Source organism: Haemaphysalis longicornis, unplaced genomic scaffold (assembly GCF_048455015.1).
Source record: "Haemaphysalis longicornis isolate Haplotype H1 unplaced genomic scaffold, Haemaphysalis longicornis Haplotype H1 scaffold_4, whole genome shotgun sequence".
NCBI lineage: Eukaryota > Metazoa > Arthropoda > Arachnida > Ixodida > Ixodidae > Haemaphysalis > Haemaphysalis longicornis.
Genome location: NW_027526361.1, coordinates 203966178 through 203980925, shown reverse-complemented (window position 1 = coordinate 203980925; position 14748 = coordinate 203966178). Strand labels below are relative to the sequence as shown.

The window sequence follows — 14748 nt, the reverse complement described above, 5'->3', positions numbered from 1 at the left end:
TTGTCCGGCACCGGGATTCGAACCACGGTCCTTCTGCACGCGAGGCGGGTGTTCTACCTCTACGCCATCGCTGCATCTTTTTCTTGGAAACTTGGAGGCTCACTAAGAGGGTTCAACTTAAATTGAGAACGACTCAGCGGGCAATGGAGCGGAAAATGATAGGTGTAACATTAAGGGACAAGAAGAGAGCGGAGTGGGTCAGAGAGCAAACTGGTGTTAAAGACATATTAGTAGAAATTAAGAAGAAGAAATGGACGTGGGCAGGGCATGTAATGCAAAGGCAAGATAACCGCTGGTCATTAAGGGTAACAGAGTGGATCCCTAGAGAAGGCAAGCGTTGCAGGGGGCGGCAGAAAGTTAGATGGGCAGATGAGATCAAGAAGTTTGCGGGGATAAATTGGTCACAGTTGGCGCGGGACCGAGATAATTGGAGAATAATGGGAGAGGCCTTTGCCCTGCAGTGGGCGTAGATAGGCTGGTGATGATGATGATGATGATGATGATGATGATGATGATGATGTATCGGATTGGAAATTCAATCCATTTGGAGTACGGGCATGTAAAGAACTGGGTCTGCACATTCGCCGGTTTGCGCATTCCAGAGCCGTGGAGTCATAGCTGCGGCAGACGCACTGGAGCCGCCGCGTGCACAGCTGTGCGCCTCTGTTGCGCAGTAGCCAAGTATGACGCTGCACCGGAGCCGCTTGATAGCCTTTTCGCATGGCTACTGGAGAGCCGTGCTGCACATGCGCGAGGAGCAGTGACTGGACTGGACTGAATCCGACTGGACTAGATTGGATTGGATTGGACTAGACTGGACTGCACTGGATTGAATTGGATTGGCAATCGTTTTACCAGCAGTGAGCATGATAATCAGCTAATGCTAGACAACCAGGAAACCTAAAAATAACCAGCTGAACCTTAACTTAGGGTATGTTTATCCTGGCATAGCCGAGCTAAGCCACTGCTAATTTTTTTTTCCTTCTCCAGCTTCAGGGGCTTCCGGAATGACACTTTGCCAGGTGTCTTGCACGTCTAAGCACGTGCAAACCATTAGTTGCCCGCTGTGGGTCCACGGGTATGAAAGGCGGGCTGGAAGAAGGGGGCTGCACCCGCCGTTAGGCTTCACGGGCTCACCCATGGCATGCCCGTTGTGCTGGCGGGAGATTTCAACATGCACCCTTCACGGCGTGATGCTACCTGAATGCTCTCGTGCGTGACCTAGCGGTGTTGGTTAGTGTGGTATATCACGGCCGCTTCTGTTCTTTGAGAGGCCGTGGCTACACAGAGAACGAGATGCCTAGGATGCGTTTGAAAAACGAACAACCACTTGTTTGTCGTCTAGAGAAATACTCTAGCCTTTCGAAATTTTGTTCGACTAATTTGAGATGAAATATACTTAAATGAAAATTACAAACGCGCGTTTGTTTCGTGCACTCCTTGCACTCAGCCATCTTCGCCAGTCATTTTTTACTGAACGGAAGGGCACTGCATTTTCTTGTCTTCCTGACCTCTACACTCGTTGTTTGTGGAATAAATTCAAATTGTTCATTCATTTATCGATGAGTGCTTCCGAAAATGTTTCGATTTTTTTCGGATTTATTGATAAACACCGAGCCCTGTTTACAACTCATCACAACTCCCTCATTGCGTGGTGATGCAATGAGTGAGACCACTTCCTGAGCGCGGTAAATAAGAAGGCGAACTACAGCACTTCAAACTCGACTTGCTCTTGCTACGCACAAATAGCTCTAGGAACATCGCCTTACGCGTGAAGGAGCAAGCAGTAACGACGTACGCGAATGGCATGACGGAAATGCATGCCCATTTTCCCACAATTTGGATGGGCACAAAAACGAATGCCGTTCATCTAGACGCTCGAAAAAATCCTATGGGGCCGTACCTTTAGAAACATAGCGGTGTGTAGTTCGAATGTGTAAACGATATAGACAAAAATAGCAGTAATTTCGCTGTTAAGAGTTGCAACGTATGGGTATGCATATTACTCTAATTGCGTCATATGCCCCATGTGTGGCTAATATTATGCGTTTTGGTGAACAAAAAAAAATATCTTTGTACTCAATTACCCGTTTTTCAACTATTGTATTGTATACGCCACTAGGACTCCTGTTTTGGGCAGACAGACTACTTTATGTAAATATTGACACTAAAACTACAATATGCTGGTTTTACATAAAGATTACGACTTTAGTGTGTGAGGTTCGGGATCACTCATTGCTATGCCTATGTTTGTGTGGAAAGTCGCGACAGTGCAAACACTTGTCTACGCATCATGCCCGAATCGTGCCGTGGTCGCTCTTCTACTGAGCCCAGTAGCATTAGAGGTCACCGGGTGGTCGAAAATATTCCCTAGCAGTGCGGTCGAATCAACAGACAGACAGACAGACAGACAGACAGACAGACAGACAGACAGACAGACAGACAGACAGACAGACAGACAGACAGACAGACAGACAGACAGACAGACAGACAGAAAGACAGACAGAGCAATTTTTTTTCTTCTGGGTAGCCGAAAAAAGACTTTTAAACAACGGCCTTACCCGAAATATAGATTCGAGAAAGTGCTCCAGCAGAGGGCTTGAGAATGGCTGGTCCTTACCGCAGGGAACGGCATGCTGCTCGTCAAGCGAGAAACAATGGTGGTGAGGAGAACGAAACCGCTGAAGAGAGCAGTGCATTTCAGCCTGGCGTACATTTGGCCTTGAGTCGGCTAGCTCCACTTTCAATGACGTCATAAAAATACCCTTGCATAGCCAATGAGATGATCTCTTTACACGTTAAGACAAAGAAGAGGTGAGGTGAGAAGTGGCATTTTTCACATACGTTCTTTTGTTAGCTACTATGGTTTATTGCTCCTTCCGCAGGGGTAGGGTTAATGTTATTCGGCGTGCGCTAAATTGGGATGCATAACCCAACACTTGCGAGTTGACGAGCATGAACAATCACGAGGAACAATTTTAAATCCTTCTTACCTTCATTCATATTTCACCTTAAGATGGGAGTTCTCCCTGCCCATTTTTCGTTCGCCACGCAAGCAGGTCCGACAACAATTTCACAAGCTTGTCTGATCCATTCTTTCAGAGGAGCCCTATTTTAACGGCACGACAACAGTTGTTGCATATATGTATTGGGAGCATACTAAGCCGAAACACTTTAAATATTCGACATTGATGCTCCCGATCACCACACTAAACACCAGCGAGAAGAGATACAGCCGCCTTGAAAGCAAGGCATTGTGGTCTCACTTGGTTCCCTGTGCAAAAGGCGCATTTAACTCGCCAGCACAGCCACAATATTTATGAGCCAATTCAGCGCCTGGTTAACAGGGGAATGGTTGCCTCATTTATTTATGACTGTCTTAATCCTCCATTGTGAACTCTAGGCCAATATGGCAGTTGAAAAGTTCAACAAAAAGACGTGTTGGCTTTAGACTATCTTGCAGTGCTCAAACTTCATCCGAACACGACACTTCCGATATACACAAGACGAAGGCACGCTGAGGTGTGTAGGGAACGGTCGTGCACGCATAACGCTGGAAGTTATAGACAACACCCACATATGGTTTCTTGCATACTGTTTTGGGGTGGCCTATACGCGAACAACTGTTTTGTGGTGACAATCATGCTTCCCGTAGGAAACCTGACATTATTACCAGAACACCACATGTCTGATATGCACATGATGAACGCATATTGCGATATGCAGGGAATGGTCAGACGCAGTACGCTGGAAGCTATAGACAACACTCGGACATGTTTTCTTGCACCCTGTTTTGGCGTGTCTTATGCGAACAGCTTTTTTGTGGCGCTCGTACAATTATGCTTCACGTAGAAAACCTGAAAGTATTACCAGACCCTTCGAATGGTTAACGCTCTGAATTTCGGTGTGGGATGAATTGTCAACCAGCATTTAAAAAAAACGCAAAATATCCCGGAATAATATTAAAAAACGCGTTGCCAACGCAGAAAAGCCATCCCGCTTTTACGTCATTTCATTCACCTGAATGCACGATCGAAACCCAATCTGCACACTTCCGTAAATGTGTATACTCAATAGACAGATTTTTACGCCCAAAAATTGCTACAATGCACTAAAATACGGAAGACCTAAAGCGGCTATTTCAAATCTAAAGCATTCTCTGTTATTGTTTTTCAGGGCTGCTCACGGAGATCTACTTTACAACTCCTGAGTGAGTGAGTGAAAAACATTATATTGAGCCGGTGAAATGGAAGTGGTTTCTTATTCCATGAAGCCAGGTGATGAGCCAGTAGCCCTTGTCTGGAGGCCAAAAGTTTCTGAACGTCCAGATCGCTGCTGGTCACCAGGTTCTCCCACAGCTCAGGGGTGGGAAGGAGGGATGAAGTAGGGAGGAGGTTGGGGTTGTTCTTGCACTGTAACATGACGTGAGGACGAGTACCGGGTTGTAAACAGAACTTGCCTTAGTCCGGAAGTCGCATTGTAAACATGCGATACAGGCGGACTGGGTGAGGGAAGGTATTGCTCTGCAGTCGGCGAAGTAGGCAATCTTCTTCTTTTGAGTGTTTAGGATGTGGAGGAGCGAAGTGCTGTCGTTCTAACCTGTAATATTTATTGATATTATGAAAAGTGAGTAGACGTGAGGACGGTGCGGTATCCTCAGTAGCCTGGAGGGACAGGGCGCAAGCTTGCTGGTGAGCAAAGTTATTGCCCGTCAGTGTGGAATGGGCAGGAGTGGAAATGAGGGTGACTTTCCAGCAGGGTTGATGCTGAGACAGTAGTTTCAAAGTTTAGCGGGCCACCCTTCCGGCTCGAAAGCTTCTGCAGGCTGCTTGACAATCTGTGATAATTACGGGGTTATTCGTATGAATAAGGACTAGTGCTATGGCGAACTCTTCGGCAATCGATGTTGACGACGTCTAGATTGTTGCAGAAGCTACGAGGGTGGTCTTGGCGGTGACTACGGCTACTTGATGGTGTCCGTTGGGGTAGGTGCTAGCGTCCATGTAAGAAACATCTGCACGCTTTCCATATATGGTCTCGGGCGCTTGACTTCGCGCTTTTCGGCGGCCGGGTTGTAGGTCCGGGTACACAATTTTCGGCAAGGGGCGAACCCGGATAACACTTCTCCAGTTACGAAGGAGGGGCTGAGAGGCCCTGGATTGGCAGGGGTGGTGAAACGTTTTCAGGAGGGCTATGCCCGCAGGTGTTTGAGTGAGACGGAAATGTTGACTAGATAAATGGCCTTACATACGTTTTGACAGTGTGTTTTAGACGCCCAGTTCTAAAAGACGGACCGTAGAGGTGTTCCTAGGAAGCTTAAGCACTTGTTTGAATGCTTTCGTATAAGCCGGTCAATGGTGTCCGTGTCACTTTTGGTGAGGATAAGGTACGTTGCGACACACGTGCCACGCGAGATAAGGAGAGACTGGACCAGTCGGACCATGTACTTTTCCTTCATGCCAGGGCGGCGGTTAAAAACTCGGCGAAGCATGTGGAAGACTTGGTTTAAAGCCTTGGTGAGCTTAGATAAAGTTTTATTGTTTCGTGTATTGGCCTGGATGGTACAAAACAAGAAACACAGGTCACTGACCAAGTCAAAAACAAATTGACGTTTCGAGAGCGCTGCTGCTCCCTTGTTCACAATGAAAACGGCCACTGGAAGACGCCGAATTATATAGCCCCCAGTAATCTTTTAAGAGATTTGGCGTAGTCAGGATTCATGCAGCCGTCCGTCCTGTTGATTGTGTGCGGAGTTGTCTGAATAATCAAAGACTCCAGATTCAGGCGTGCAGATATGTTGCGTTCCGTCGTCAGTATCTTGGAATCTTCCCAGTTTATCGCATGTTGAGTATTCGCCACGTGTTCCACAATGGCGTTGGAGACGACGTTTTTCTTTCGCACGTCGTACTGGTGTTGCTTTATGCGTTTGCAAAAATTACCGGATTCGCCTATGTATACTGCTGGGCATTCGGCGCAAGCGATCCGATAAACAAGAAAAGGAAATTTGCAACGCGGAAGCCTGTCTTTCACATTCACCAGCTCATTGCGCAGCTTGCTTGTTGGTGCGTGCGCCAGTTGCAAATTGTGCTTTCAGAAAACACGTGCCAGGGCCTCACTGATTCCAGGTACATATGGCACCACGGCGCGTTTTCGCTTCTCTGTGTTCTGGCTTGTTACATTTTCCTCGAGTAGAGGGCGCTCCGGAACCATCCTTCTCTGCGTGTTTCTCACGAACGAAAGCGGGTAGCCGTTCTTCTTTAGGTCCTTTTCAATTGTTGCCAATTCCTTCTGGAGCACAACTTCATCGGAGCAGGTTCGTCTGGCCCGATTTGTTAATGCCATGACAACTGACCGCTTGTGACTGATAGGGTGTGCTGACTTGAAGTCCAGGTACCTTCCAGAATGGTTCGGTTTCCGGTAAACACGGAAAGTAAGACCTTCAGCCCTACGAGAAACGATGGCGTCCAAAAAAGGAATCGGATCGCTTGCGCCGAATGCCCAGCTGTATACATAGGCGAATCCGGTAATTTTTGCAAACGCATAAAGCAACACCAGTACGACGTGCGAAAGAAAAACGTCGTCTCCAACGCCATTGTGGAACACGTGGCGAATACTCAACATGCGATAAACTGGGAAGATTCCAAGATACTGACGACGGAACGCAACATATCTGCACGCCTGAATCTGGAGTCTTTGATTATTCAGACAACTCCGCACACAATCAACAGGACGGACGGCTGCATGAATCCTGACTACGCCAAATCTCTTAAAAGATTACTGGGGGCCATATAATTCGGCGTCTTCCAGTGGCCGTTCTCATTGTGAACAAGGGAGCCGTATCGCTCCCGAAACGTCAATTTGTTTTTGACTTGGTCAGTGACCTGTGTTTCTTGTTTTGTAGTATGCTACCTGACCAGACGGTATGCCGTCCAACCATCTACTTCATGGCCTGGATGGGGAAGCCTAAAATATTAAGTGAGGAGCCGGGCCGTATAGTACCACCGTCGAGGTGGATATAGACTGGTACTTTATGTAGAGCACGTGAATGTTTTAGGATGGCGACAAGCTGAGATTTTTGGGGGGAAGATTGAATTCCCACGGAAGAGGTGTAGTTGTGATCGACATCGGTAGTGTGTTGAAGGTAGTCTTGGATGTTTCCCATGGAGTCTATGCCTGTCCATATGGTGCTGTCGTCTGCGTAAAGTGCATGATGTATGCGAGGGATGGCGTAAAGTTTCTGGGGCAAATCCAGGATTACGAGATTGAAAACCAGTGAAGAAAGAACTGTACCTTGAGGTGTGCCCTGGTCCCCCGAAGCGATAGACTGAGATTTGCGTCACCTACACGAATCATGGCTTGCCGAGGAGCAAGAAAATCTGCAATGTATGAGTAAGTACGGTGGCCGCGGCCTGTTTGACTGAGGCGGGATGAAATGGACGAATGCCTAATGTTGTAAAAGGCCCCTTTTAAGTCCAAGGCAAAAATGTCCCGAGGGAACCAACGAGTCGCTGGAGCAAGATATTCCTCTTTAACACGAAGGAGAATATCTTGTGTACTGAGATGCTTCCTGAAGTTATACATGGTTTCGAGAATAAGGTCTTTTTCATCAAGAAAAGGTTGGAGGCGCTTCAGTATCATTCTTTCCACTAAAGTGCCCACACAGAAGGTCAGAGAGCTCGGTCTTGGGTTATTAAGATGACGGGACGTGTTTGGCTTGGGGAGGAATCGTATTTTAGCCGTCTTCCACTAAGGAGGCAGGTGATCTGAGCACCAGTGCGAATTGATGTGGTTTAGAAGGGGATCCAGCAAGCCGCCGTCCAGGTTGGCAAGAAGGCGGTAAGTGGCTTCGTCGGGTCCCGGGGCGCTATTTTTGTTGCATCCGAGTAAAAGTGCTTTCATTTTGTATAGTTGAAAGTCCTTATCTAAGTCACTGTTTGTCCAGCCCGTGTAAGGAGGTTTATTGAAGTCGCTGGTGGTGTTAAGATATTTAGTCGTGAGTTTTTGGTTGTGATGCAGGGGAGATCTGTTGAAGGAGTTTAAGGTCCGGGTCATATTGCGTTGGGTGTCGCTCTTGCTTGAAAGGGGGTCAATGATGTGCCCAAGTAAATACCATTTTTTTTGCAAGTGGTGAGAGTACCCTGGAGGCTGTCACATAATTGAAGCCAATTCTCTTGGCATATGTGAATGGCGTATTCAGTGGCTTCTTTATTAAGCGCTGCAAGTCTGAGCCGGAGCTTGCGGTTCCATCTTTGCCGTTTCCATCGCTTTGTGAGGCTGCTACAGGCCTCCCAGTAGTGGAGAAGTTTAGCATCCAGGCTAGGGGTCTGGAAGGAAGTGATTATGGATTTTGTATTTACCCTGACTGTTTCAGTAATGTCATTGATTCAGTCGGGTTCAGTCATTGATTCAGGCTCTTTAGGGCGAGAAGAATTGGCCTTGCGGAACGCACCCCAGTTAAGGAGACGGACGACTCCTGTCTTGACGTTGTAATCGAGATTACGAATTGTAAGTTTGATATTATCATGCTCGGATCCAAGATTCTCGCCAGTGGACGACCATAACACATCTAGGATGCCCAGTACTAAAGACATGTCTTGGGAAGTGTCCCTTGCTGGCCTGATTCCCATTCGTGTTGTTGAGCCGGGGTGGTTTAGAAGCAGGATGTGAAAATCCTCAATCGCTTGCGCCAGGAGAATGCCTCGTTTCGGTTTGTAAGGGAAAGCCCCATTAATGATAAGCAGTGTTAACATCACCAAGAATAAGGAGCGGTTTGGTTCCAGCTATATTACAGCGTCAGGAAGTGTTAATAAAATGATGGAACCTTCTGTGTTTAGCGGCAATAGATATTGAGGATGTGAAGGCTTAGCTTGTTTTTAGGAGATGGTTATAGGAGCTCGGTGAGGGCGTGAATGTACCCCGTCTGTGTGGTGACATGATTAACAGCAGATAAGCGAATAAGCTACAAATAAGCGTGAGCCTTGAGTAGTTGTCTGAGAAACCGTAGGCGATGTATCCAGGGACTTTCATGTGGCTGTTCGTTTCCTGGAGGGCAATGACCACTGGTTTCGAATCAAGGCTGCTGAGAAATGGAGTAAGGGATGCAGCTTTTTGTTTGAGGCCTCTACAATTCCATTGGAGGAGCGTCGTAGAAGTGGCGTAAGATTGCGTCCGGTTCATCAGGTAACGAGGCAGAGATGGTGTTGTTGGTGCTTCGGGTGCATGGGACTGCACGGGTGTGGTTCCTTAAGGAGCCCTTTAAAGTTCTGTCTTGTCGGATGGGGCCGAGGTCATTGCCGTGGTCGAGGGAAGGAGCCTCAACTAAACCACACGTGCTCGCCCACCTGCGACCTCTGCGGTGGTTCGCACCTTTCGGGGGCAGCAGGCTGCTCAAAGCGTTATGTCGAACCATTTATGCTCCGCAAAGGCGGTCAGACAAGCCCGGGCAGCACTCCTGATACAGACCGAGTCTCCATCCCAGTTCGTGGAGGTGGACGTGACCGCTTAACGACTACTTCGTCAACAAGACGCAGCCATTCTTGAAGCAAACCACGAACGCAGTCCCAGTATCCGAAGCTCTCACCCGACATCCAGTTGACCCGGCCAAAACGAGTAAGCTGGGCCCAAAGGGTTTCTTCCAGAGCTCAAACTTATTCCCTTTCTTCCGCGCCTCCACAACAGTCCCAGAATGCAACCCCCCGCATCTTACCCGAATTCTGGACCAACAAAATGCATTATTAGCATCACTCTATGCTCGTCTCGATGCCCTTGAGCGCAACCAAACTGTAGTCGCCGAAAAACACAAAAAACCTAACCCCCCCCCCTCACACACCCGAACTGCCTACTTCAACCCCCCAGAAACATACCCAGCCGCCGTCGCCACCACCGCAGATCGAAGAAATGTTTACAGACCTAGCTAATCAGCTTGCTTCCATAAACTAGGACCTCCGAAATATTCACAAGAAAATCAGAAACAAAGAGATATTCAATCCCTCGGGAGGGAAGCAATCTCTATGAATACAACTCCTGATACACCACAGGAAAAATGGTGCTTGTGCTGAGGGGCCAGATTTATTTCACTCAGTTGTCGCCCATCAGTCGTGTCGCAAGGGTTCGTTAGAAACTGCGAAGCTGCCAACGCCACAAGGTTGGTTGTGCAAGCCTACGAGCAGACACTTCATCCGCATCCGTGCTCAGAATTGCACCGTTAACGAGAGGACCTCACGTGAGATCAGCCAACCATTCCGTCCTCTCGGGTCCGCCAATTACGCTTGCCTCACCGGAGCTCGTTCGATGGCCGCAACGATGGCCCTGCAAATTGTGCCAGCCCTCAGGGCAGGCAACGTACGTTTCGCAACGCTAATGAACCAAAGGCGCCAATTTCCTGCTTTTGCTATTCCGCTTGAGAGCAGGTTTATCGCGGTCCCACTGAGGGTTTCGATACTGATGAAACACACCTCGCCGCAGGACCAGCCACGAAACGTGCTCCACTCAGTATATAAAGGAATTCTACGAGAATAAATGAGTCCGTACGACAAGTGATTCAACAAGCTTCGATCACCTTGATGAGAAAACAATAAAGATGATGGCCATGGCTGCAATGACGATAATCACTAGAGACCGGATTTTAGGCAAATGCATATTTTTTTCCTTGCGTTCCTATCGCCCCATTTCGACATATGAGCACGAATTGGAGGTCAAGGATGGCTTTTATGGTGGTTTTATAGTGCCTATAAATGCCTATTTTGGGTGTTGGTGCCTAAACTCCGATAAATGCCTATAAATGCCTTTTTTCTCAAATAGGCGCCTAAATCAGCACTATGTAGCGTCAAGTTTCGCTTTCGAGTGCAATTTGATACCTTTATTCATTCTACCTGGAAATATTTACTGTTCTGAATTCTATGGGTTTGAACCTGGTGCTCTTTTTAACACTCCCCTCCTCCCCCTCTCTTTGCGCCGGTGCAACCGGAGCGGCGTAAACCTGCATGCTTTACGGGTGGCTTTCCCGCAGGACATGGCTGTGTACGCACAACTCTACTCCCCAGTGGAACTGTGATACCGTCAGCGGCATTGAAAGTGATGGGGACAAATTACGCCACCTCCCCTCGCGGGAACCCTGGTGTAATGCAACGCATCTGGGTGGTTCCATTGCTGTTGCCTTTGGGTTGATTCTCTAAAGGAACCGTCGTATCAAGCAATCGTCGAGTACTGCGAGAGAGTGCAAACGGAGCACGGACGACCGTCGACTGAGACCGCGTTCGCTATCGGAGAGAGGAGAGGAGGAGAGTGGAGAAGAGACGCACATGTGCCGACGCTTGCGCTTTTATAAATCACTATTACCATATTTCAAGTACTGTTTGTCCTGCCTGTTTCACAATATGCGACGCTTGAGTGACTTTCGCATCTGAACATGTATGGAAGCAATGCGTCTCGTGAAATTAAGCCAATTGATCGCCATTAGCCCAGAGGTATTACGGGGAAATTCCACGTCTAAGGTCAATGTATAGAACTTGTTATGAGAGAAAAAAAAATTGAATTGAATTGAATTGAACTGTTACTGCCATTGTGGCATCATAGCAATAACATTTTTGGATTTCCTGTCGTGTTTACAGTTCGCTCACGTCTTCACTTGAAATTATTAGCATTTATCTAAAAATTTATTTTTAGATAAATGCTTTAGATAAATATTTTTAGACGGCAGCAGCACAAGGATGCGGTTCACGAACCCTTTTGTGTTCCTTATCCAGATCGCAACGGGATTGCTGGTGTCACCGTTTGAAGCATCGCCTACCCGAGTCACGCCGAAGGGACCGCTGCTGATACCGTGGCCAGCTTGATTTGAACCGATCTGCCAGTCTACGTCACTTCACGACTACTATCCCAGCGCCGCCACCGGGAACGCGATCCTATGGCGCAGTGCGTCATACACATCGCCGGAGGATATAAAGCAGCCGACTCAAGGGGCGTCCAGCAGTGGGCACGGCAGCAGCACAAGGATGCGGTTCACGAACCCTTTTGTGTTCCTTATCCAGATCGCAACGGGATTGCTGGTGTCACCGTTTGAAGCATCGCCTACCCGAGTCACGCCGAAGGGGCCGCTGCTGATACCGTGGCCAGCTGGATTTGAACCGATCTGCCAGTCTACGTCACTTCACGACTACTATCCCAGCGCCGCCACCGGGAACGCGATCCTATGGCGCAGTGCGTCATACACATCGCCGGAGGATATAAAGCAGCCGACTCAAGGGGCGTCCAGCAGTGGGCACGGCAGCAGCACAAGGATGCGGTTCACGAACCCTTTTGTGTTCCTTATCCAGATCGCAACGGGATTGCTGGTGTCACCGTTTGAAGCATCGCCTACCCGAGTCACGCCGAAGGGACCGCTGCTGATACCGTGGCCAGCTTGATTTGAACCGATCTGCCAGTCTACGTCACTTCACGACTACTATCCCAGCGCCGCCACCGGGAACGCGATCCTATGGCGCAGTGCGTCATACACATCGCCGGAGGATATAAAGCAGCCGACTCAAGGGGCGTCCAGCAGTGGGCACGGCAGCAGCACAAGGATGCGGTTCACGAACCCTTTTGTGTTCCTTATCCAGATCGCAACGGGATTGCTGGTGTCACCGTTTGAAGCATCGCCTACCCGAGTCACGCCGAAGGGGCCGCTGCTGATACCGTGGCCAGCTGGATTTGAACCGATCTGCCAGTCTACGTCACTTCACGACTACTATCCCAGCGCCGCCACCGGGAACGCGATCCTATGGCGCAGTGCGTCATACACATCGCCGGAGGATATAAAGCAGCCGACTCAAGGGGCGTCCAGCAGTGGGCACGGCAGCAGCACAAGGATGCGGTTCACGAACCCTTTTGTGTTCCTTATCCAGGTGAGCAAACGATTCGAGAATTGTTTTAAAAGTGACGATGTGTTTTTGCTCCTGCTGCCGTGCCCCCGGCCTGTTCATGACATGTTGTGTCAAATCTCTGCATCACTCCGTTTTTTATTGCTTTTGAGTGGCGACATTGAAGAAAACCCAGGCCCTGACGAAGTGTCTATCTCAGTTCAGCTGAAGGCTATTGCGGAGGATATCGCAGAAATAAAGAAGTCAAAGGATTCAACTAACGAGAACCTCAAAGCTATTAATAAGAAGCTTGAGAAAATCACCTTCCTAGAAAAACAAGTGTCTGAATGCATGTCTAAAATTTCTCAGCTTGAGATAAACCTTGCCGCGATGACGAAAAAAGTAGACGAGTTGGAAAACCATAGCCGTCGATCGAATTTGATTATCTACGGTGTCCAGGAACAACCCGAAGAAACCACAGAATTGTTGCAGGAAATAGTTACAAAGAAAATATTTAACGACATTCTAGATGTACGAACATCAGGATTCGAAAGAATTCACCGTTTGGGCCGTCCTAAACCAGGAGAGGAAGCAAATAGCAGGCCGATAATACTAAAGCTAGTGGATTACCGGGACAAGGCGATGATTTTCAAAGAATGCACAAAACTAAAAGGCTCTGACTTTTCCATTAGCGAAGACTTCTCGCGCTCCGTGCGTGACATACGTAAAAAATTGTGGGCTAAAACTAAAGAAAATCGTGATCGCAATGAAAAAGTGTCCCTGATCCGAGACAAAGTTCGCATAAATAACCGTCTATTTGCTTGGAATGACGAGACAGGCGACCTTATTTCACTTGAAAAAAACGAAAGCCAACCCCCAGTCGTCGAAACGCGGCGCAGCCAGCGAAGACGCCCTTAACGCTCCTGAATCTCAACGCTCGTAGCCTGGTCAATAAAGTGCACCAGCTGGAAGCACTGCTTTTGGCATTCAAACCTGATGTAGTAACAATTACCGAAACCTGGCTCTATCCGAGCGTATCTGATCAAGAAGTCGTACCACCCAACCACTGGTCGGCGACTTTGGCTAGTTTCGGTTTCCGAAATTGTGGCAATCCTAGCGGCGCGGTGCTGCGGCGTGGCCCTTCCCTTTCCCTCAGTGTTTCTTTCTTTCCACACCGTCAACGCTTCCGCGCCTCCTCACGCATGCGCAACAGCTCACCGGCCAATATTTTTTTTTTCTTTCGCTCGGCGCGCACGGCGGGCCAGTTCGGTACGTGCGTGAGCGAGCCGGCGTGCGAAGGGTTGCGCGGGTTGCCTAAACGCTTCCACGGGCGGAAAGTTTCGCTGCATTATAAAATACATTCGAATGTATTCTAAATATGGGGCAGCGGAGGAAGGAGTGTTACCACTCGTGCGCAGCTCTGTGGTGCAGCAACACAGGGCGGTACAGTTCGACCAAGTTTCTCGCCTTCTCCAAAGACGACAGGTAAGCAAATTAGCTTTGTACAAGTTATAGTGAATTCCTTAAAAGCCGACTGATTGCACTCTTCTGTTTTCAAAATAATTCGCGCATGTAACGTGAAGTTAATGAGACATGTCACTCGTCTTGGAGTGGAAACTATAATGTGCAAATATATCCCAGCTGTGCAGGTACGCAAAGTTTTAGTAGAAGTAAACGCATCTTTGGCACGCACACACTTGCTCGCAAGATCAATTTGTGGTGGCATTGCCGTTTTTTGATGATTGCCTTAGTAACTGCTCGAACGTCGATTCAGTATACTTATCAAGGTATTTTTTGTTGTTTCGTGCAGCAGGTATGAGTCTAGGTTTGGGCCCCAAGTCGAGGACGGTTTGCGACTTCATTGGACGTTTCCTCCGGTGACTCTCCTCAATCCATCCAATGTCATCAC

At 48.3% G+C, this 14748-nt stretch overlaps 1 protein-coding gene across 1 annotated transcript; it reads left to right on the top strand.

The window, feature by feature from the left end:
- The first annotated feature begins 12459 nt into the window (after positions 1–12459).
- On the top strand, positions 12460–13757 carry LOC144180192 (uncharacterized). The gene has a single exon (XM_077708578.1). The coding sequence runs from the start codon at positions 12564–12566 to the stop codon at positions 13755–13757; it is 1194 nt and encodes a 397-aa protein (XP_077564704.1). The 5' UTR covers positions 12460–12563.
- Positions 13758–14748: the final 991 nt, after the last annotated feature.